General features: G+C 37.2%; 1 protein-coding gene across 1 annotated transcript in view; it reads left to right on the top strand.

Annotated features, from left to right (window-relative positions):
* Positions 1-25,847, top strand: part of UGGT2 (UDP-glucose glycoprotein glucosyltransferase 2) — a 126,464-nt gene that overhangs the window by 49,786 nt on the left and 50,831 nt on the right. Inside the window, 8 exon segments of the mRNA XM_032593625.1 lie at positions 1,418-1,582; positions 1,952-2,075; positions 2,166-2,264; positions 4,354-4,448; positions 9,188-9,394; positions 14,251-14,382; positions 19,540-19,664; positions 25,431-25,526. Coding sequence (XP_032449516.1) covers positions 1,418-1,582; positions 1,952-2,075; positions 2,166-2,264; positions 4,354-4,448; positions 9,188-9,394; positions 14,251-14,382; positions 19,540-19,664; positions 25,431-25,526 — 1,043 coding nt within the window.

Here is a 25,847-nt window from a genome sequence, read left to right as displayed (position 1 = left end):
AATGTCCATCAACTGATGAATGGATAAAGAAATTGTGGTTTATATACACAATGGAGTACTATGTGGCAACGAGAAAGAATGAAATATGGCCCTTTGTAGCAACGTGGTTGGAACTGGAGAGTGTTATGCTAAGTGAAATAAGCCATACAGAGAAAGACAGATACCATATGTTTTCACTCTTATGTGGATCCTGAGAAACTTAACAGAAACCCATGGGGAAGGGGAAGGGAAAAAAAAAGAGGTTAGAGTGGGAGAGAGCCAAAGCATAAGAGACTCTTAAAAACTGAGAACAAACTGAGGGTTTGTGGGGGGTGGGAGGGAGGGGAAGGGGGGTGATGGGTATTGAAGAGGGCATCTTTTGGGATGAGCACTGGGTGTTGTATGGAAACCAATTCGACAATAAATTTCATATATTAAAAAAAAAAATTCCTGGGGCGCCTGGGTGGCGCAGTCGGTTAAGCGTCCGACTTCAGCCAGGTCACGATCTCGCGGTCCGTGAGTTCAAACCCCGCGTCGGGCTCTGGGCTGATGGCTCAGAGCCTGGAGCCTGTTTCTGATTCTGTGTCTCCCTCTCTCTCTGCCCCTCCCCCGTTCATGCTCTGTCTCTCTCTGTCCCAAAAATAAATAAACGTTGAAAAAAAAATTAAAAAAAAAAATTACTCGCAGTTGCCTGAGGCTGTGTTCTCTTACCCCCAATTCCTGTCTTCACATGCACTTCTCCCACTTTATCTTCCCAGCAAATGTTTACTCACCCTTTAAGACTTTCCCTGTCACCCCTTCCCAGAGGCTTCTCTGACCCCCTCCTCTCCATCCTCGAGTTTTCTTCCTGGCTGCCGCAGAACCTTGCACGTGCCTCTGTTTTGGCCGTGTCTGTGTGAACCCCTTGAGGGCCGACTTTCAGCTTTGTATTCACAGCGTCTAGTCTAATGCTGATGGCATGAATTGAAAAATCGGTAATGAAACAAATGAATGCAGGGATGAATGAATATCTGATCCAGATAAATGGTATGTTTTTTAATGTTATACTGTGCACAAGGGTCAGCACATCCTGCCCTCCCACTGCCTCTTTTATATATACAGTTTTCTTGGGAGGTAGCCCCACATCCCTGCATCGGTGTATACCCCTGCTACACTACAGCATCAGAGCTGAGTAGTGGAGACGGAGACTGGATGGCCCACAGAGGCTGCGATGTGTGCTAGCTGGCCCTTTACAGGAAAAGCTTCCTGATTCTTGCTCCATAGGTAGATTACTTTGCTTTAAATAATGTTCGGAAAGGACAAATGAAATTAGCACAATTAACCTTTTTTTCCTGTGGCGTATCAAAATGCGCCAATGCCCGTCCCTTCTTTTACATATGCATTTCTTTTCCAGACAGACGTTTTTCAGTTTAACTCTGATATTTTTTGAACTAAATAGGTGGGAGCAAGCTTTTATAAGATGACTGGCCTGGGTCCTTTGCCTCAAGCTCTTTATAACGGAGAATCCTTTAAGCTTGAAGAGCTCAATATGAAAGAACTAGAAATGGCCATTCTTCGCAGAATGATGGACGCGACGGTATATTTACAGAGGGACGTTTTTATGGTAGGCAAGCATTTATGAGGAAGTACATGATAGATGATATTTTTATAAATGATTTTTTGCATTAAAACAACTTTCTGTAGCAAAAGTTTCCATCCTGATCACTTAGTAACGAATTTAAAAGTAATAATTAACTAAGTTTATCTGTGCATAATTACATCAGAAATGCTTAATTGGAAAAAAATTCAGGTATTTACAGGAATATTTGTTGTAAATGTAAAGTTTATTGTATGAATCCTAATTGCCTTATTTATTTATTTATTTATTTATTTATTTATTTTAGATTAGCCTTTAAGTATATTCTGTGCATAACTTTAGAACATATCCCTATAAATTATCTGTGTTACCTCAGTAATATTTTTGTTGTTTCAGGGTCGATTAAATGATCGAACAAATGCAGTTGATTTCCTTATGGATAAGAATAATGTTGTACCCCGTATAAATCCTTTGATTTTGCATGCTAAATGGCAGTACCTTAATTTAATATCCACATCAGGTAAAATGATCCATATACTTTCTACAAATGCTTACTGATTGTGCATGTTTTATTAAGTGGTTATTTAACATTTAATATGAAAATTTTCAGTAACTGCTGATGTTGAAGATTTCTCTACGTTCTTTTTCTTGGATTCGCAAGATAAGAGTGCTGTAATAGCAAAGAACATGTATTATTTAACCCAAGAAGGTAATGAGCATATTTTATTTTCCTGACTTTATTCCTAAAGTAGCAAAATTTGCAATTTTAGTGAGGTGTTTGCATAATGAATTTGTATGTTGCCATTTGACTAGAGGTCTGGTTTTCAGTTTCAGAGTTTGTAGTTTTTTAGGATACAAGGATTGTGCTGGGAAAATACCTTCTACCCTAGTTATATGTTCAGGGGCTCATCTTGTTTTTTTGCCTTTTCTTAAAGCAAGCTGTTCCACTTTTCACCTTTTTAAGAAAGTGATAAAAGACTTTCCGGACTGTGTAACCTCGTGTCTTATAATGCACGAGTAAGAGTATAATTCCCAGATCAGAGGAGAAGTAGTTCTACCCTCTGATTAAACTTCTGGATTTTTGTTTACATTGGTGATTATAAGAAAACAAGGGAGACCGATACAGGAATGTACTGGGAAATACACATTTAGCCTGGACAGGGAAGTCGATGGTGGAGCCAAGCCTTGTTAGAGTACAGTGACCTATTCGAAATAGACAAGGATAGTTGGAGTTCAGCTGGTTCGGTTTTGCTTTGTTTTATTTGATGATCTTTGCTCTAGAGAGAAAAATGAGAGCCAATATGTGAAAGATAAAAGAAGACTGAGTTTTGTCTCAGTGTATGAGAGTGATCTAAAGATAAAATGAACTTCATAGTAAGGGGTGTATTTTTATAGAGAGTTTTAAGCAGAGGCCACCCAGCCAGTTTTTTAGAATGCCATGGAGTCAAGATTGGATCAGATGGCCCCAGAATTACTTCCTAACAGATCCCAGATTTTATGTTCATAAAGTGGTCTGTCTCCAAGAAATCCAACAAATAATAAAATACAGTGCAGTTCTATGTTATGGCAGAATAAGGTCCTGACTGTGACAAGTGAAGGGAAAAGGAAACAGAAACAAGGAATAAAAATAGGAGAAGTCTATTTTTCAGGTTCTGAGGGGTATTTCAAAAATTCCTTCTGGGCATCAGAATAAGTTAGCCTATAATTAATGGCCTTTGCTTAAATCTCTAGCAATTTAAAAGAATGTTAACTGGGAAACACCCAATTTCCTTTTGCTTGGCATTTATATAAACGTGTAAAGAACTGATGGAGTTGTGAGAAATTTACTTAGCACTTTTGAAATAGTTCTCAGTTTACTAACTATGATGGTGAAAGTGCTGACCTTAAAAAGGCGTTAGAATTCTTTACCTTTCTTCTTTGAAAAGAATGTGCTGCTACTGCCTCACACTTAAATTGCTTCAATGTGAATTCAATGTCAGCCCTCTTTCTGTTATAGTTTTCATATAGTTAGATATCACTGAGTGTGGTAGTAATGGTGGCCTCACATCTATTCAGGGGTAAGTTTTTGGTCTGGCAAACATTTTATAATTGTTTCAAGTAGGTTATGTGATCTAAAGGACTAGCTTTTGTGTAGGTTTTAATGATGGCTAGACAAGTGTACAGGTGATGCATACAGAGCCTAGATGAAATTAAACCCATTTAACTGTGACTTCATAACTAAAAATTGTTTCTCCTTGTGGTTTCCAAATTTTCAAATTTTTCTGAAAAAAAGAATTGTATTAATGTTGATGGCACAGGTAATGTGAATTAGACCAAGTTAATAATAGAGGTTTGGGAATAAATGAATTGTAAGCTAATATTGCTGTTTTTAGTATCTATTAATAAGCTTTATTGTATCTAGTTTTACATCTATGTGGGGTATAATTCTCAATTTAAAAAAGTATATAGCTGTAGCTGGAAGGCCATTTTGCTCGCCAATTCCAAAAACATAAGTATAATACAACTTTTGTCTACTAATAAAAGTATTCCACAGGTATGTCCCTTAGAGACTATTCTTTTTGGTATCCAAGTTTATTTAAAGCTTATATAGCACTCTTCTAGTGTTTTTATATGCCTGTCAGTGTGTGTGTGTGTGTGTGTGTGTGTGTGTGTGTGTGTGTATAATCTTTAGCAATATTTTCTTATTTTCAAAAAATTAGCTTAATACTTTTTAATGTATTTTGTTAGCTGGAAATGTCCCCTGCTTTTAGTTTAATTTTAAAAAGAGGTAGCTTGACTAAACTATTTGATACTTTCAGATGATGATGTAATTTCTTCGGTTACTCTCTGGATTATTGCTGATTTTGACAAACCATCTGGGCGAAAACTACTTTTTAATGCATTAAAGCACATGGTGAGTATTTAGATACTCTTACCACAAAAATTTTATAATTTGTTGTTAATTTTGAGAAAGCCAAATGAAGAACATGCATTAAATCTTATTCTCCTCCACGTTAATGTTTTAAGTCCTTCAGCTTGTTGATAAAGAGGCGAAAACGGGAACTCAAATTCAGTCTCCATGTACAATAGGCAGATTTGACCAGGAAAAGAAAACCCTGCCAGTCGTCCATGATTCAGACCTGTGTGTTCCTGCTTGCCCTTGCTATTAGACATATACTTGTCTGCAATGTGTATGCACTGAATGTTTGTGTCTCCCATAAAATTCAGATGTTCAAATCTAATCTGTAGTGCAGTGGCATTTGGAGGTGCGACCTTTAGGAAGGAATTGGGTGATGAATGGGATCAGTGCCCTTGTAAGAAGAGGTCAGAGAGCCTACTTCACTCTCTGTCCATCATGTGTAGATACATGGACAGATCCGTAGTCTGCAGCCCAGAAGAGGGTCCTCACCAGAACCTGACCGTGCTGGCACCCTGATCTCAGATTCCCAGTCTCCAGAACTGTAGGTAGTACATTTCAGTTGTTTATAAACCACCCTGTCTATGGGTACTTTGTTGTAGCAGCTGGAACTAAGACATAGTAGTTATAAATAGGCTATTAAAACAGAGTGAATGGTCCAGACCCTACCATTACATCAGTGACACCAAATCTAGTTTTAACCAAAAGCAGTTTGTAAGAGCAGTTTTCCATCACATAGTCAGGCAGCACTTTCTTTCTCTGAATATTTAAGAAAAAGAAAATAAATTTTCACTGAAGAGTATTTTAAGCCTTAAGTCAACCTTAATTTTTTTTTGTTATTAGAGAATTACAAACCAATATACTTCGATAGTATACATTTCTATATTTATTTAAAAATACTCTTTTATGGGGCACCTGGGTGGCTCAGTCAGTTGAGTATCCAACTTTGGCTCAGGTCATGATCTGGTTTGTGCACTGGAGCCCCGCACGGGCTGGCTGCTATCAGCACAGAGCCTCCTCTGGACCCCCTATCCCCACCTCTCTCTCTCTCTCTGTCCCTCCCCCACTCACACTCTCTCTCATTAAGGTAAATAAACATTTTTTAAAAATACTCTTCTATAACCTTCCATATTTCTAAGGGAGCATAAAAGTTTGTCTAGATTAAAAACACCTACAAAACGTAACTCAAAGTATTTTATGAAATTGTTTGTTTTGCATTAGCTAAGTGTAAATTTAGTGCTGATAACAAATTACCCCATAACTTAATGGTTTAAAAACAATAAACATTTTCTCAGAGTGTCTGGGGTTTAAGAATTCAAGAGTGAGTTGGCCGAGTGGCTGTGGCTCAGGGTTTCTTGTGAGGGTGCAGTCAGGACTCTGGCAGCAGTTGTCTGAAGACTTGACTGGAACCAGAGCATCAGCTGCTAAGAGGGCTTGCGTGGCTGCTGGCAGGGGGCCTCAGTTTGTCACTGGCTCTTCACGGAACATCTCATTCCGTTGCCACATAAACCCCATTTTAGCATTGCTAAGTGTCCACACAACGTGACAGCTGGCTTTCCCTAGAGTGAGTGCTAAAGAGACAGAAGCCACAGTGTGTTTTATGATCTGGCCTCAAAAGTCACACACTGTGCTTCCATAATATCCTATTGATGACACAGATCGCTCCTATCCAGTATGAGGAGGAACAATACGGAAACACAAGTATAAAGAAGTAGGGATCATCGGGGGCCATCTTGGAGGGGCACTACCACATCAAGAATAGTTAATACATTTTAGATGAAACATAGTAACATCAGTTGGGAGAATTTTCATGTCATGTTAGGCAGTCTCAGAGCACATTCTGGCTTCATTCAAGCCCTGCAGACCAGCACATTCAAAAAGGGGTGTTTGAGGTCTGTGGAGTACATCACCTCTGCCTTCTGTCTCTTCTCAAGAATTTTTGGTAGCGTGTTCTTTGCGAGGCTGACAGATTGCCTTTTCCCAGTAGTTCCAATGTATGTGGCTCTCCCATTATGCACATATTGGTATGTTTAATGGTGTCCCACATTTCTCTGAGAATCTGATCATTTTAGTTCTTTTTACATTCTGTTTTTCAGACTATAGCTCTGTTGATTTATCTTTAAATTCAGTGATCCTTCTGCCAAGTCAAATCTATTGAACCCCACTAGTGAATTTTTCATTTCAGTGATTGTACTTTCCAATTCCAGAGTTTCCATTTGGTTCTTCTTTATAATTTCTATTGCTTTGTTATTATCATCAGTGTAATAAGTTGTTGTACCTTCCTTTAACTCTTTAAGCATGGTTTCCTTTAGTTCTTTGAAGATACGTGTATGTCTGTTAAGTCCATCATCTAAGGTTCCTCAAAGATAGTTTCTGATGCTTGGTATTTTTCCTTAGTATGAATCATACTGTCCTCTTTCACTGCATATCTCAATCTTTTACTGAAAACCAAACATTTTAGATAATACACTGGAGCACATTTGGATCCCATACCACTTCATCACCTGGACTGTTTGGTCATTTGTTTGTTTAGTGATATGACTGAACTCTCTCTCTAGTCTATCTCCCTCTCGTTGTTTTTCTCTGATGTTCCTGCTCAGACTTTTTCCCTTGTTTTTATCTTTGATCTTGGTTTCCTGGAGACTGCCTCTGAGTCAGCAAAAGCCAATTATTGTTCAAAGTTTATACTTAAATACCCCCAGGCAGTTAGATGTTCACGCTTTACTGTTGGATGTCTGCTTGATTTAAAGGCTGCTTTCCAGGTTAGAGATTTTATGATTTTGCCCCATATTCACAGTGGAATAGTATCTTGGAATTTCCCTGATGACTCCTGAGAAGATTCAACCTTTGGTTTGGTCTTCCAGACTGCCGAGAAGGACTTTAATATTATTTTTAAACTTGACTTCCTAGCAGTTGCCCCTGGGTCAGAGGACCTTTTTATTTAGCAGTATTTGTTTAGGGAATGCCTTCAGTGTGCCCCCTGTCCCATTCTCATTACCCTGAGTGGGGCCACTGTAACACAGATGCAGTTTTCCGGAACCTCAGGGATGAGTGTGATCCCAGGACAGCTCTTTTCATCTCTCTCCTTCTCTGAGTCTCTCTCTCTGTTAAACCCATGGCCGATCTCTCATTCCGCCTCACGTTTTTTTTGCCTGGAGGACCATGTAAAAACACGCTCCAGATGGGATTTCACCCACAGGCTGTCATTTGCTAACTCTTGATCTGGTTCATTAATTGAATTATCTGCGGTATCAATTCTTATTTTTATTCTTTCCAGTATTATATTTTGAGCCTCTCTCATTTTCATTTCAGCCAGCTTGCTTTTAACTTTTGCCTTTCTCTCACTGGGGTCTCTCCTTATCTCTCTGAGTCTGTTTTTTGGAGGCCATGTTTTCTTTTCATAGGTACACAAACTTTAAGAGACTAACATAATGAACACTTATATACCTAACACCTAGATTCTATAATTTTAACATCTTGCCACATTTGTTTTATCTGATTATCTGTTGTTAGTGGGGAGGAAGGGCAGAATAGTCTGCATTTTAAAGTAAGTCACAGAAATCAGCATATATTTTAAAGTACATACATTTTAAAGTAAGTCACAGAAATCAGCATACATCATCCCTTAGTATTTTAATATGCATTTTCTAAGAATTAGGATATTTTACATAACTGCAATACCACTATCCCATTGCCAGTACTAAGCCTACATTAAATTGTTTGCACAAAGATGTCTTTTCTTTTTTCAAGCTAGGATCTAAACATGTTTCATTGTTACATTTCATTAGTTTCTTTTATTATAGAACAGTCCCATCCACATTTTGTCTATTGACTTTTTAAAGAGACCAAGCTGGTTGCCTTTTAGAAAAATCCCACCTTACAAATTTCACTGATTTTTTTTTTCCTTACAGTATTTTTAACTTGTCCCTTAGCCTTTATATCTCCTCTACACTGGAAGCTATGTCTGACTTAATTAGATTCAGCTTCCGCATGTTCATGAGTGATGATGTATTCTTCATGCTCTGTTTGTACACTACCAACCTGAAAAAAAATTTCAATGTCCAGCATCAATAGAATGTATAAAAGAGTATATTCATACAGTGGAAATCTATGCAGTCCTAAAAAATAAAGCAACTAAAGATACACAAAACAGTGTTGATGAATCTCACAACCATTATGTTGAGTGGAAACAAGGCAGGAAAGAATATATACTGTATGATTATATGAAGCTCAAAATAGGTTAAAGGTTTAATGATGAAACGTAGGTGATAAACCAGAAGAAGAAGCAAGAATGATCCTACAAATAAGTAACAGGATCGTGGTTGTTTTTAGAAAAGTGGAAAGGTGTAGTCATTGGCAGGGTGTCTGAGAGACGTCTTTGGGTTGCTGGCAATGCTCTGTTTCTCGACCTGGGTTATATTTTTATGGGTTAACTCGCTGAATTCTACATTTTTGTTTCGTGTATTGTTTTATATGTGTTATTTCACATACAAAAAGTGGTTAAAGTATCTTCTAAAAGACTCGTTATACAAAGAGGTGAAGCAGTCGGAGTTCCTAAAGTGACTGTTTTCTGGCTATGTCAGTAGGTACACGTTCAGTACCATCCACATAGAAAGACCTCTGCAGTGAGGGCTGCTGTGTGTTAAAGTGAACAAGCTCGAATGGAAAGAGAAAAGTTCGGCTGTAAAATGATACGTGAGATACCGATCTTTTCCACCTATAAATGTGTTTTGCAGAAAACAAGTGTTCATAGTCGGTTGGGAGTTATTTATAATCCTACATCGAAAATAAATGAAGAAAACACCGCTATTTCTAGAGGAATTTTGGCAGCTTTTCTTACACAGAAAAACAGCTTTTTGAAAAACTTTCTCAGGAAACTGGCGAAGGAAGAAACTGCTACAGCTATTTACTCTGGAGAAAAAATTCACACATTCCTTACTGAGGTCAGTGGCTATTTGTTTGGAGTAAGAAGTATCTGTTGCATTTTTAGAATGTATAAGCCAATGTGGTCATGCTACTGAAAAATGTCAATAAATAAGTATAATCAATTGGGGATAATAAACATTCCTTCAACGGGAAAAGACAGTGATGTGACTTTGCATCAAGGCACTTAGGCAACCAAATTTCACGTATTTCTGCTACTACTGTATGATCCTTGAAGTTGATAGCATTCTAGTTAGGACTTGTATGTGAAGATCGAGAGTTCAAGGGCTATGTTAGTCATACTCAGGTAGTTCACTGAAGGGTCCAGTATGAGGGAAATTCTAAAGATGGAAGATGATCCTCAAGAAAGAAGATATGTTAATCCACTCAAAAATATCAATTGATTGTCTGCCATACAAGGGAGGTATACTCGTGGACAAGGCAGATATGTTGAGTCCGTGCTCCTGTGGAGCTTCCACGGTGGTGGGAAAGGCAGACAAACTAAATGGTACTGGAAAAATACAAAGAAATGAGAGGGTAGATAGTTTGAGGGACGCTCTTTTAGCTGAAGTGGTCAGGGAAGGCATCTCTTAAAGAGCTTATGTTTGAGCAGAGGTCTGAATGTAATGAGAAAATTTGTGAGAAGAATGTACCAGATCCGGGAACACAGTAAGTCTAAAGGACTGACGCAGAGACTGTCTTTCCAGGTTTGAGGTACAGGCAGAAGATCATCATGAGCAAAATAGGGAGCGTGATGTGGAGAGTAGTAGGAGGTGAGGTCAGAAACATAACCCAGATATTTCAGGAATCTGTAGGCCATGGTAAGGAACTGAAGTCTTTCCTGAGTATGATGGGAAACCACTGAGGAATCTTGAAGAAGTGAATAACCCTTAAAAAGGTGACTATGGATGCCATGTGAAATTTTGTAGTAGGCAGACAAGAGTGGATATAGGATGAACAATTGGAATGTTTTTGCAGTAATCTAGACAAGACATAATGGTATCTTGGACTAGGTAGTAGTGGTGGGAATGGTGAGGTGATTGGTACATATTTGTTACAATCAGAATTAGCTGATCAATTGTATGTGATATGTGAAGGTAACATCCTTACATTTTAGCTTAAGCAGCTAGAATTAATGGTGGTGCCTTTTTTTTGAGATGGGAAAGTCTAGATGAAGAGAAGATTTGGACACATAGAGGATCAAGCATTAAGTCTGTACATGTTAAGTTGGAGATGTCTGTTGGACATTCAGGGGGAGATATTGAGTTGACAGTTGAGTTAATGAGTATTGAAATCAACTCAGGGTTATCAGGGTATTTTTAGAGTACATCACTTCGAGCGTTACCAACATTATATATCATTTAAAACCAAGAAACTGGGTGAGATACCTCAGAAATGAGTTGGGTGAGGGAGGAGGGGCTAAAAAATGGAGCTCTGGAATATTCCAATATATAGAGGTATGCAAGAAAAGGATGATCCAGCAAAGGAGACAGATGGAACAGCCATAAGTTAAGAAGATAACCAAGAGAATATGGTATCTTGAAAGTCAGTTGGAGAAAGTATTTCAAGGACAGAATGATCAACTGTGCAGATGTTCCTGAAATTGGGCTTCATAATTGACCATTTACTTGTTAAGGTGGTCATTGGTGACTTTGATGAAAATAGTTTCAGTGGAGTAGTAGGTATAAAAGTAAACTTGATGGAAAAGAGAATGGGAAATCAGGAACTAGAGATAGTGAGTATAGGTAGCTCTTTCAAAAAACTTTATTTTCCCGTGAACAGAGAAATATTTTGTAGCCAGAAAAGGACTTGGCATCAAGACTTTCTAAATTTGCGAGATGTTACTTTTTGTAGGCTAATGGAGACAGTCCATCCAAACAATGAGAAAGGAGGATAGGGAGGGGAGCAGAGAAGAAGCAGAGTTCTTGAGTAGATAAGAGGTGCTGGGATCCCCTGGACAGGTGTTTACAGTTGGTCTTAAGAAAAGGAACCATTGGGGTGCCTGGGTGGCGCAGTCGGTTAAGCGTCCAACTTCAGCCAGGTCACGATCTCGCGGTCCGTGAGTTCGAGCCCCGCGTCGGGCTCTGGGCTGTATGGCTCAGAGCCTGGAGCCTGTTTCCGATTCTGTGTCTCCCTCTCTCTCTGCCCCTCCCCCATTCATGCTCTGTCTCTCTCTGTCCCAAAAATAAATAAACGTTGAAAAAAAAATTTTTTTTAATAAAAAAAATAAAAAAAAAAAAGAAAAGGAACCATTCATCCATTTTTACTGGAAAGAAGGCAGAATATGTGAGCGTGGCTGCAGAAGGGTAGATTTAGTTGGTGGTAGCAAGATAAAGGACTTCTGATTATTTTCATTTTCAGAAGAAATTCAGTTCATTCGCCAAGTACTAGAGTGAGAGTAGGTATTATTAGAGGTTTGAGGGAAGAGGAGCAAATGCCACATATTCTTCTCTTGTTCTGAGAGAGAGAAAGTGAATTAACTAGATTAGTGTGGGAGGGTTTCTAAGGGCCCACTAGATGTTAACGACTGTAAACTGAAAGTGAGGTCACTATTAGTTGCAGCTTTTTTTCCAGCTGTATTAAGACTATTTTGGTTCCAGTTACAGGGGAAGCAGAGTCGTGCTTAAACAGAGTTGAGGTTTTGCCAGGTGAATATGACTTCAGGGAAGCATTCCAGGGATCTAAGCATGGCAAGTTTGTGTTGCAGTAAAGGCCTTTGAGGTATAACTCAGGAGGAAATTATGGGAGGTGTGATGGGTAATAACGAGGTGGTAGGGGCAGAGGACAGAAGGGATTGGGTAATGGTTGGTATGGTGACACTAGGTTGAATGAGCTGGAAGTTGAGGAGTTTGTGGTTAGAGGGGATGATTGAGATGGAGATTTTGGATGTAAGTGGGATCTCAGGCTGCACTGTCCAATACTGTATCCACTAGCTGCATGTGGCTCTTTTAAACTTAAAATCAAGTTAAAATTCCAGTTGTTTAAGCATCCAGCTTTTGATTTTGGTTCAGGTCATGATCTCATGGTTCATGAGATCGAGCCCCATGTGAGGCTTTGTGCTGACAGCTGGAGGCCTGCTTGGGATTCTGTCTCCCTCTCTTTCTCTGCCCCTCCCACACTCATTCCCTCTCTAAATAAATAAATAAGCAAACAAACAAACTTAAAAAAAATTAAGTTAAAATTTAAATTCAGTGCTCCAGTCATTCTAGCCACGTTTTAAGTGCTCGGTAACCATCCATGGCTGTGGCTGGCATATTGGACTGTTTAGTGGAACATTTCTACCATCGTGGGAGCGTACCAGGAACCTGCTAGAAATTCAGAATTTAAGGCCCCACCTTGGATCTTCTGAAGTAGAAACTACATTTCAACAAGGCTTCCAGGTGATTGCACATTAAACTTTGATAAGTACTGATATGGAGAGTGTTTCTTAGTGTGAAGATGTGAAGAAGCTATTCGTGGTTTATTTTCTGTGAATGTCCATAGATTTTTTGACTCTCACCAAGGATTACTTTTATATTTCAGAAATAAAATGCACTATTACTGAATTGGTTTTGTGAGGTTGGTATAATGGGGTGTGATAGGGTATTTCTATTTTAAACACTGTTTTTTTTTTTTCACTGAGGGTACCAAAATGGGGTACTGAGTTCAGAATTTAATTAACATTTGTTTAATTTCTTTAATGATAAATTGTATTTAAGTTGATGTTCCCTAGCATATTCCCTAGCATTACTAGTCAGTAATCCACCTGAAATCTTCAAAGAATGAATGTGGCATGTGATATCTACTTGTAACAGGATTTACAAATGTTATAATTGGCTTGGCAAAGAAATATTCTTTTTTAAAATGTAGTTTCAACATTGTGGAGGTTTCTCAAAAAACTAAAAATAGAACTACCCTACGACCCAGCAATTGCACTACTAGGCGTCTATCCAGGGGACACAGGTGTGCTGTTTCGAAGGGACACACGCACTCCCACGTTTATAGCAGCACTATCCACAATAGCCAAAGGAAAGAGCCCAAATGTCCATCGATGGATGAACAGATAAAGAAAATGTGAGGTATATATATACATATATACATATATACATATATACACACACACACACACACACACACACACACACACACACACAATGGAGGATTAGTCGGCAATCAAAAAGAATGAAATCTTGCCATTTGCAACTACATGGATGGAACTGGAGGGTACTATGCTAAGTGAAATTAGTCAGAGAAAGACAAAAATCATATGACTTCACTCATATGAGGACTTTAAGAGACAAAACAGATGAACATAAGGGAAAGGAAACAAAAATAAAAACAGGGAGGGGGACAAAGCAAAAGAGACTCATAAATATGGAGAACAAACTGAGGGTTGCTGGAGGGGTTGTGGGAGGTAGGATGGGTTAAATGGGTAAGGAATCTACTGAAATCATTGCTTCACTATAAACTAATTTGGATGTAAATTTTTAAAATAAAAAATAAAGTTAAGTTTAAATAAATAAAATGTAGTTTCAGATGAAAATAGTGCTTTTTAAATCAGAATTTAGAATAATTTCAAATTTTGCATTAATATATTAAAGTAGGCTTTGTTAAAATGATTTGCTGGGGCACCTGGTTGGCTCAGTCAGTTAATAGTCCGACATCCGCTCAGTTCATGATCTCACTGTCTGTGAGTTTGAGCCCCACGTCAGGCTCTGTGTGGACAGCTCAGAGCCTGGAGCCTGCTTCGGATTCCGTGTCTCCCTCTCTCACTGCCCCTCCCCTGCTCACACTCTGTGTCTCTCTCAAAAATAAGTGTTAAAAAAATTTTTTTTAAATAAAAAATGATTTGCTATATTTCTTTTGTTAATTTCATCCTTCTTAATTTATGGTTTAGGGGATGGATAAGAACGCTTTTCAGAAAAAATATAATACCATTGGAGTGAATATTTTCCGAACTCATCAGCTGTTCTGTCAAGATGTACTTAAAATTCGTCCTGGAGAAATAGGTATTGTCAGCAATGGGAAAGTAAGTAGAAAACGCAATTGCTCGCTTTTTCTCACTGACCCGTGACCTGGGGGCCTGTCACAACACGCAGGAGATACGGCTCCTGTGCTGGACACAGTGGACAGGGGTCAGCATAAACTACCTGTGGTCCCACCCCTTCCCCCAGAGATGGACGCATCGAATGTGGAGTGAAAGAGCTTTCGTATGGGAATAGCTGTTATTGTGTTCTAATGTAAGGATTAGAACAACTACTACAACATTGCAACTAAGAGCCACTGTTGCTATAGATGTGGAAAGTATGTTGTGATGCCTTTTTCTTCTTGTCGCTTTTCTCTACAATTGACTGTGTTAACTTCCATAAGTACCGAATTGTTATTTTTGAAATATAAAGTCATAGTTATTAATGTAATCATTAAAATCTATAAGAAAAATCACTTACTTCAACCCTCCTAATGAAATTGGTTATTCATAGTTTATTGTTTTACCTTCTAACTCTTTTCTCTACCCTACATAGGCATGTCTGGTTTGTAAAAATACATAATTTAATCCTGTTATATACACGCATGTATAAAATTTTATATCACATTTTTTTCTCTTGGTATATCGGAAACATTTTCTTATTAGAGAGGTCTTTATAGACCTACAAAATTAATATCTACTTAATATTTTTTGAGCATGAGAATCTTGTTTTCTCAGTAATGATTTAAGTTTTAAAAAATTGAATCTGGGGGGCGCCTGGGTGGCTCAGTCGGTTAAGCCTCCGACTTCAGCTCAGGTCACGATCTCACGGTCCATGAGTTCGAGCCCCGCGTGGGGCTCTGGGCTGATGGCTCAGAGCCTGGAGCCTGCTTCCGATTCTGTGTCTCCCTCTCTCTCTGCCCCTCCCCGTTCATGCTCTGTCTCTCTCTGTCTCAAAAATAAATAAACGTTAAAAAAAAATATTTTTTTTAATAAAAAAAAAATTGAATCTGGTGCATAGATTTATTAAGAAATCAACTACAGGGTGCCTGGGTGGCTCAGTCGGTTAGGCGTCCGACTTTGGCTCAGGTCATGATCTCACGGTCTGTGGGTTCGAGCCCCGCATCGGGCTCTGTGCTGACAGCTCAGAGCCTGGAGCCCGTTTCAGATTCTGTGTCTCCCTCTCTCTCTGCCCCTCCCCTGTTCATGCTCTGTCTCTCTCTGTCTCAAAAATAAATAAACATTAAAAAAAAAAAAAAAAAAGAAATCAACTAATGCAATATGTTTGGCATCCTCTGTTTGAACTACCAAATTATATGACCCAAATTGTCTTCCAAGGTCTAGTGCGCTCTTAACGTTTTTGTTTTCTACATTTCTAGGTGAAGCTCTCTTTATCTAATGTTTTATTCCCCTATCATTTTCCCTGAAAATTATGCTCATTTTTTTCTTATCTGACTCTATAAAGACTAGGAACTGGAGAGTAGTGAGGGTCTCACATCCACAAGCCTCTGCAGATCAAATATATCTGCTTCAATGTAGCAGTTTTCAGGCTAATTGTATTTAAGTGTTCATCTTTGTATGGTGCTGTTTTATAAATTGGTGACAATGGTTGCCATTTATTGCATTAATACACAGTATTTGTGAATTTGATAAGCAAGGTTTGTGGAAGCCCAGTAATGTCATTGCTTTTTATTTTTAACAGTTGTTTGGGGAGGAAATGTGGCTTTTTAGAACAGTTTTGCAGTATATGGCTCTGTCCCTTTGGCTCTGTCTAGCACTGTAAGGGGTGAAGAGGGAAAAAAATTACACCAGCTGTATTTAGTACCTTGTCTTTTGATTATATGTTGTGGAAAGGCTACCCTATGTTTTCTTTGCTGTTATTTAATGTAATTCACATATTACCCATGTTATCGATAGCAAATGTTATAGTTATATTTACCTTATTTCTCCTAGAATAATTGTTTCACTTCATCTTCCTTGAAATTGACAAAAATATTCAGATTCTAATTTTGCACCTGCTGTGATCAATCTTCTAGGTTCTGAGAGTATAGTAGTGAACAAACTTGTTTTCATGAAGTTTATATTTTGGTGGGCAGTGACACCTAACAAGTAGCATCCTTATTGATAAGGTGCCATTTGGAGAGAGCCAGAGGAGGCAGGGAGGGGGGTGGGGGGGTAGAGCAAGCCGAGTGGAATATGTGCAAGAGGAATGTTCTAGATTGAGGGAACAGTGAGTACAAAGGTCCTGAGGTGAGATGATCACTGTGTCCTAAAAATAGCCAGTACAGAGAGTAGTCAGAAGAGAAGCTTCAGAAAAGTAGCTGCTGACCAGATCCCGTAGGGTTTCAGGACATTGTAAGGACTCCTGCTTTTCTGTGAGTGAGTTGTGAAGTTTACTTCTGGGCAGAGGACTGACATGGTCTGACTTATGTCTTCTTTGCGCATCTCTAGTGGCTGTTCAATAGAGAATAAAACATAGGGCATCAGGAGAGCAGTCAGGAGCTAGTTCAGTAGTCCACGTGAGAGCTGATGGTGACTTGGACTGGAATGGCCCTGGAGGAGGAAGTGAGGGATGTATCGTGGAGGAAGAGTGGACCTGAATTACTGACAGACTTGGGGTGGGATGGAGAGAACCGTGTGACTGGCAAAGTGAGGCTGCTCAGGACGAGTGGAAGGGGAGGGAAGATGGAAATTCAGTTCCGGTTGTAGGAAGAGTTCAGTGGCCAGTTCTGGTCCTGTGCCTGCCCTTGGGCTGACACTTGAGCATATGAGTTGAATTCAGGGAAGAGGTTGGGCCGGAGGTAGATATTAAGTTAAATTATGTTGGCTTTTACGTTGATTAGTAGAAAATTATAATTTTATGTTTTTAATTTATGGAACTGTAATTTGAATAGAAAAGTATAATGTATCTGAAAGCAAGTACTGTGGCTTAGAGCTGTGTAATGTAATACTTAGCTTGTTACTCTCAAAGTGAGGCCTTAAAGCACAGTAGTCACAGCAATTGCAGCAGATAGGTACAACTCTCAGCCAGATCGTTTAATGCTTGAAATCTGACATTTTAGAATCAGCCTTCATCGTGAACCTGTCCAAATGTTTGTTAGAATTGGAACATACTCAGGTTGTTTATGAATGATCAAAACTGGGGGGTGGTGATTATCTCATACTTTCTTACTAAGATGCTGAAGAATTAAAAATGCATTTATTTTTAGTATTAAATAAAACTCTAATACTGCCACTATAATTATAACAGATTTATTGTCATTAACCTACATGTTTACAAATTGGCGAAAGACGGCGTAGCAGGCAGTAGAGAAGCAGGGCCTTTTTTGTTATTTTTTTTTTTTTAGCCAAACAGATCTCTGTTTGAATTCCATTTCACCATTAATTAATTAATTATATGACTTCTATGAGACTTGGCTTAGAAATATCATTTGGACAGTGGGAATGGTGATGGTCTATTTTACAGAGTTGTCAGAGATTAAATATACTTTTATAGGTAAAGCACATAAAACAGCCCCAGACACAGAGCAGATTTTCAGTAAATATTAATTCCTGTTTTCTCTTTAAATATTTGAAGGCTGTCATGAGAAATAGTGGGTACATTTGTAGACCTGATTTGTGTTACATTTGATGAGAGAGTCAATATAGAATCATACTGAGATGTCCATGAGTGGAGAGAGATTTTTATAAAGCTCAGTGTGTGGATGAACATTCTAACAGAGTTTTCTAAAATTTTAATGAGCTGTCAGAGGTAATGCATTTCTGTTACAACAGTTATTCCGTATAACTGAAAAATCACATTTCCAAAATGTTGTAAAGAAGATGGAAGCACCAGATACATTTTATTATGTTTGTACATGATTTTCAAGTTCAGTGTTCCTTTTCCCAACTTAGACATTATGTGATTTTATACTGTTTATGTTACTTTATCCCACAAGAATCAAGTTTCTCCTAGCTGTTTCACACTGCACTCACATAGGTGAAATAGAGCCAGTTCTCTGGTGAATTTAATCAATGAAGAGAGCCAATCTAATTAACCCCTTAAGAAAATAATTTGAGATTATATTTCCTTTTTCTGAGTTATTAACAAAACTGCTCAAATCAATAGAGGTGGTACAGATAAAATTCAGCTATTTTCCAGGCCTCCTATTCATAGTCCATAAAATATAACATTGAAAGTGCTTTCAAAGTATCTCAAAAGTGATACCAAATCTTAAGGCAATGAAATGTTTCTATGTGTACTTTTAGTTTTATGGTATCCATTTTTTCATTTTGAAGAGCCCGTTTTATATGTTTAAGGGTGAAACATGATATTTGTTTAGTTGGAATGCTAACATCCCAGCTAATATCACCTGTGATATGAGCAAATAATAAAAAATTCAAGAACTATACCTCATTCATTTTAGAAAAATATTAATTGCAGAAGCAGATGAAGCAGTCGAGGGAGTGAGAAAATCTGCTACAACCATTTAATTCTGGTCTGTTTACCAAGAAAAAAAGGATTCTGGATGCTATACTTTGTGGTTGTCATTAAGTGTAAGTGTTTAGGGCATAAGACTATGTCAGGCTCACCTTCTACATCGGTGCTTGCATTCATAATATGATGATGTTGCATGGATTAATTTCGAAATTAGGCGTGTGACAATTTGACAACTCCTCCTCTAGAGTTAACTGGTTCACAGCCGACTTGCATACATGACCTTACTGTGGTCCAAACCATTTATACAGCATCAGTTAGATGAAGATGGGTTGGTATGTTTAAGAGATTATGTGATTTGTCTTTGGTTTTTTGCTCGTTTATGCCTTGCTTATGTATTAATTCGTATCTACGTCATGTAGGCCACAATTGATAGATGAATGGAAAAGCAAATTGAAAATAAAAGACTTATGAAATACAGACCGTTTCATAATTTACCTTAGAATGAAAAGCCTTAGGTTTTTGAAAGCATTATGTTTCAAAGTAAAACTTTCTAATGGAAATAATTTACTACTTTTCTATTTTGTCAGTTAGATATTGGTGTTTATGCAAATGTTACTTGTAATATGAAAGTGAGAAAACCTTTTTCTCTTTGTCTCCCGGTAGATTTAGTAAGTGGTGGGATTGATCGCCACCGTCTGTTTAATCGGTTGTTGTTTAAATATCTATTTGATGAGAAAATATTTGTCCCAAACTGGTATCTTCTAGAAGGTATACAATAACAAAACTACTTTTATTTTAAGTTCTTAGGACCTTTAGATGAAAATTTCTATACAGAAGATTTTTACTTCTTGGAAAAGATAACATTTACTAATTTAGTAGAGAAAATTAAAGGCGTTGTTGAAAATATGAAAATCAGCTCAAAGAAGTAAGTATTTAAAATCGTAAGAGAAATTCATTTCAGGATGTGCTATTTTGCATCTTATTTTTTTCTTTTTAAGAATAGAAAATATTTCAAATATGTACACAATTAAAGATATAAGCGATATGTAGAGAATATTTAAAAATGATAATAAAGGACATCCACATACTCACCACCACCAAACTGTACATGTTAATGGTTTGTTTTATTTGCCTTGGATCTCACTGTCCTCTTTGTTTCTTACCCACCTACACAGTCTCCATCCTCCCTGAGAAGTAACCATTTTCCTAAATGCTGTGTGCATGATTCCATACTCATATTTATACTTTGCTTCATTTCTGAATATCCATGAGCAGTGTTGTTTGGGTCGAATGCCTGACTTTTATAGAGAAACTCTGTTTCCTGTAGGTTCCTCTGCACTCTACTTCCTCTGGAGCTTCATCCAGGTTCATGTACGCAGTTCATTTTAATTCCTTTTCGGTGTTTAATGAATATTCTGTAGCTCGTTTATGCAGTCCATTACTGAGGTACAGTGAACTTGGCTTTAGTGTTTTTACTGTTACAGAAGTGCTGGAGTGAACCGGCTTTCAGTGTCTCCTTGTGCAGTGTGAGTTTCTCTAGAGCACAGGGGTGTTGCAGTTGGGTTGTAGGGTGTGCGTGTCTTCAGCCTTACCAGATATTGTTAAATACCCTTTAAAGTCATTGCAGCAATTAACACTCCCACCAGAAAGGTGAAAGTTCTGTTTCCACAGGTTCTTACCAATACCTGGAGTTGTCTGACTTGATAATTTTCTCTGTCTGGTGGATGTGAAATTGTGGCTTGTTTTACTTTGCATTTCTTTGACTCTTAGTAAAGTTGAGTATCTTCTCATACGATTATTTTCATTCACGTTTACCCTTCTGTAAAATACCTGTTTGTGTCTTTTGCTCAGTTATCTGTTGGGCTTTTTTTCTTCTTTTAATGATCTATAAACATATTCTCTGTGATTCTGTATACTAATCTTTATCAGTTATATGTGTTACAAATATTATATTCTAGTTTGTGACATGACTATTTACTTTTTTATTGGAATTTTTTTACCAAATACTTAGATGATTTTTATTTTAATGTCAAAACATTATCAGGATTTTTCTGTCATGGTTTGTCTGTGGTCTCTGTGTGTGAGTGAGGGAGTGAGTGAGTGAGTGTGTGTGTGTGTGTATCTATAGGATATATAAGAATTTTTTTCTAGTCTGCGTTCATAAAGATATTCTCCTTTATTGTCTTCTAAAAGTTTTACAGTTTTGATTTTTTATTGGTTTATATCTTTAGTTCTTCTTGGATTTTTAAAAAAGTATTTATTTATTTTGAGAGAGAGTGTGTATGTGTGAGTGAGCAGAGGAGGGGCAGATCTGCACTGTCAGCACAGAGCCCCATGCAGGGCTCGATCCCATGAACTGAGATCATGACCTGAGCTCATGTCCTTAATTCTTCTTAGATCTTTATATTGTTCCACTGGTATGCTGTCTCATGCTAGTCCCACACTCCAGTTACCACAGCTTTATAATAAATTTTGATAATAGCAAAAATTTTCTCTTCTGTCTCTTCTTCAAAATTGCATCGATTGTTTTTTGCTACGTGTTTTTCCACATAAATGTAATTAGAACCAGCATAACAAGTTCTACAAAAAACTGTCCTGGAATTTTTATGAGAATTTCCGTGAATTTATAGATTAGTTTAAGAATTGCCATTTTTATGTAATATTAAATTATCTCATCTGTTAAATATATACATATATTGTTTATGTATGGCTATATGAATGTATAATATATAAAACATATAAAATAACATATAGGTATATAACTGATGTATCTGGCATACAATTTATATGTGGTATATGATTTATATATAAACATATGTATATAAGAATATGTAGGTAGATAGTTTGACACACTTACTTAGTGTTCCTTTTGGATCCTTTGGTGAAGCTTCCATTTTTTCCCCATGAGTTTTTACACATGTAGTTTTAGATTTATTCCCTTGTACTTTATACTTTTAGCCCATATTATAAATAGTGTACTTTATATTTTCAAATTGTTTATTGCTAAATTACAGGAATAATAATAAATTCTATAATAAATAATAAATAATAAATTCTATATTGATCTTCCTTGCTCAACTCTCTTATTTTTTGTAACATTTTATCTGATGTTAGACGCTCATGTCATTTGTGAATTGTAACAGCTTCGTACTTTAACTTCTAGCTTTTAAAACATCTCCTGTTGGCCTTTCTCTTGTTCTAGTTTGCTTAATTTAGGATAGACTTATTTTACTGTTTTACTTTTCATATATGTAGATTTAGGACCTGGCAGGCTCTTAATTGTTTTGGTTGTTTTTATCAGTTTCAGTTTTTACTATTTTTTTCATCTGTTCTCTTTCATAAACTTCTCAAGTTGGGTTCTAAGCTTTTTAATATCACATTTTTTTTCCTTACATACCCTTAAATTACAGGCTTAAAAGTGTCTTTCTAAACTCTATTTAGCTGTATCACATAAGTTGTGATATATAAATGCTTCATTATGATTCATTGCTAACATGTTCAGATTTCTGGGTTTTTTAACATTTGCTTGTTAAGATGTTTTGAAATATTTATAGTGTCTTCTTCATGAAGGCAAACTCCTTGTCCATTTTATCATTTTTATCTTCCTTATATGGAATTGTGCCTAGATCTTGTTAGACATCCAGTAAATCTTTATTGAATAAATAAATGAATAAGATGCATTTTAAAAATTTTAAGTGGCACAGTGTGTTATTAGTTGATTTCCAGTTTGTTTTTGAACTGTGATTAGAGAACATGGTTTATGAAAATCAATTATTTGGTATTTATTTCTACAAATTTTGTGAGACAGCGTTAATCTTTATCATTGTTCCATGCCTGATTTTTTTAAGGCTTATTCTCTAATTGTGTGGAAGATTTTACACATTTATTATTTTGAACATGCTATTTTTTTTCCAACCATCGAAATACTGAATTATTCTTTATCTGTCAGTTACTAGATGAAGTTTGTTAAAACACTGCAATGATGATTATGGATCTGTCATTTAATTCTTGCAACTTTGTCAAATTTTATTCTAAATATTTTGAGCTATAGTTATATATACTCTGATTCAGAATTATGTTTCTAGTGAATTGTTCCTTTTATCATTATATATTACTCCTTTTGCTATAATTTCGTCTTAAAGTCTGTGGGGTCTCGTATTTAAGCCACATCAACATTCTTTTTGGTTAATGCTTTTCTGTTTTATCTTTTTCCATTTACTTTCAGTGTACCCACACATCTTATGGCATACAACTAGGCTTCCTGCCAGAACTAAAAATTCTGATTCTTAGTCTTAAATACAGAATTCTGATTCGGATGAAATGGATGTCCTTGCTTAATCTGTTCCTTTAGGGAGTAATTCATCATTTAGGAAATGATGTTAACATAGAAAACTATAAATAAAGTAGGAAAGTGTAAGGGCATTTCTGCAGTAAAGAGATAATATCCACAGTTATTTTCAAGTGGATATTTTAAAAAGAAAACTTTAAAAAGCAAAAAAAGTTATTTTTGGTTAAATAATTTAGGTCTAGCTTATGTTGGAAAGCATATAAGTCATACTGAATTTTGTGAATATATCGTTAACATTTCAGAACGAATTTTTTTAATCTGATCTGGCAAAAAATAGTTTTAAATAGGTTTGGGAAGCTATTTCAGCCACTTTAGAGGTGGATTTCAGACCAAAACCACCACCGAAACAACAAAAACCAACACTAAACTATAAGAACATCCCCTCTAATTGTCTGAAGTCATTGCATGCACACACATAATGCTAAACACATCATGTTGTGGTTAGAATAAATGCATATATGCTTAAATGTGAACATATGTTTAAGATATGCGTCCTTATTTTCATGTCTTCCAAGAGTTAGCTACCTAGGAAGGTGGAACTCTGGGTGCAAAAGACAGAGTCCTTGGAACCATTGCTGGGGGAGCACGTGACACCTGTTTCTGGAGCAGAGTGATTACTGCCTGCTCTGCTCGGAGACCATCTCCACTCCTTAGACAGGAGGTGCTGACCTTCTCGTGCATGTTCCCTTCTGCAGTTCAGAGTATTTTGCAAAAAGAGAGAATTGAGAGAATCTACAAAAAGGCTGTTTGGGGCCCCCAATTTTCCCTTTCCTCATTTCCTCTTCTCTTAGTGCATATGGTCTCCTTGAAACATGGGGAGCATGTTTAACCATATTTCCTCCATTGTGTCTACAATTTCACATATTAGAGATTATGTGGCTAATAAATACCTTTGAGGGAGTTTAGGAATAGAGATTATGATTTTGGTTAATTTACTCATTTAAAACAGGTTTATTGGGTGGCTCAGTCGTTAAGTGTCCGACTTCAGGTCACGAACTCGCGGTTTGTGAGTTCGAGCCCCACATCAGGCTCTGTGCTGACAGCTTGGAGCCTGCTTCCAATTTTGTGTCTCCCTCTCTCTCTGCCCCTCCCCTGCTCATGCTCTGTCTCTCTCTGTCTCTCAAAAATAAATAAATGTAAAAAAAATTTTTTTTTAAACAGGTTTATTAAGTGGTCATTAAGCAATGCTCTGTGAAAGGTATGGTGTGTAATACAAATAGAAGGAATGTGAAGTCCTACATGTCAGAACCTTGTAGTCAAAGCTGATATAGTAGAGAGATACAAGTTCTCAACTCTGCATCTGAATTTCTTTATAAAAAAGAAGTGCTTATCGTTTCTTTTCTTGTTTCTTTCTTTTCAAAAACTTTCCTTAAAGTTTAGCCAACATTTTCTGCCCCAATGTATCAGTGAACATATAATACATTTCCTCTGGCATGGATTTTCAAATTCGGTTATGTTTAATCTAGGTATTTGTTTTATGCAGTCGTAATTAGTTTTCAAACTAATTTGTGACCATACAAGTCTGGACTTCTTAGTTATTTTGGAAATTCTCCCTTTTGTTCTTCCTGCTCTTCTTTCTTTCCTGGGTGGGCTCCAGTGCTTGAACACGTAACCAGCACTCAGCAAATATTGCCTTGAATTGAATGACGCACCGTATCCTTACAGGCACTGTTAAGAACACTACTTATAAGTGTTTAAAGATCATGTCAATGATAAAAAAAAAAAAAGGATGGTTTTTAAAGCAGCAGTCATCTTTAAACTGACAAATTCTAGGGGCATCTGGGTGGCTCAGTCGACTAAGCATCCGACTCTTGGTTTTGGTTCAGGTCATGATCTCTTACGGTTCATGAGGTCAAGCCCTACATTGGACTCTGTGCTGACAGTGTGGACACTGCTTGGGATTTCCTCTCGAAGAGCGCGCTATAGAGAGTAGTTTAGAGCGAGACCAGAGAGATGAAGAGAAGAGAGAAGAAAGAGAAGAGAAACGTAGAAAGAGAGAGAGAAGAAAGAAAGAAAGAAGATCTCCCTCTCCCTCCCTCCCTCCCTCCCTCTCCCTCTCTCTCCCTCCCTCCCTCTCTCTCCCTCCCTCTCTCTCCCCCTCTCTCCCCCTCTCTCCCCCTCTCCTTCCCTCTCCCCGCCCCCATGCTTGCTCTCTCTCAAAATAAGTTTTTAAAAAAACTGACAAATGCTACTTACAAATTTGGAAGAAAAGTCATTTATATAAAGCTTGTCTATTGGAGATATTTTACATTAAATTTCCATTTCTCAGGGCATTAATTGTGACATGAAATATGGACCTTTCTCCTCAGAAAAACTCATCTGTTGTTTATCTTGTTTACCTAGCATGAGTGACCTTATTATGAAAGCTGATGCCCTTATTTCCTCTTTGCCTAAACGTGAATCTCGGTATGATATCACATTTCTTAGAGAGAATCACAGGTAAGAACATATATTTTCTGTCACTGTATCCTTTACTCAGTTATGGTTTCCACTTATAGCAAAATTTAGACCAAATTAAAAATTTTTAGAGAAGAAATGTATTTGACAAGATTAGGAAAAGAAATTGCAGCTCTAAGATATTTGAAATGAAATTCATCAAGCTCTGTCTACTTACATACAATTATCTGTTTCCCCCGAAGGGAACCTTTTCTGTTGTTTTTAATTAGGGACCGCATAGAATTGGAGGAAAAAATAGACATTATATAATTAACCTATAGACATGTTTCATTGTGTGATCTTTTTCTAATCAGTGCTCCTATA

This window comes from Lynx canadensis, chromosome A1, assembly GCF_007474595.2.
Source record: "Lynx canadensis isolate LIC74 chromosome A1, mLynCan4.pri.v2, whole genome shotgun sequence".
NCBI lineage: Eukaryota > Metazoa > Chordata > Mammalia > Carnivora > Felidae > Lynx > Lynx canadensis.
The sequence above is the reverse complement of the archived record's forward strand: the minus strand, read 5'-3'. Positions and strand labels throughout refer to the sequence as shown.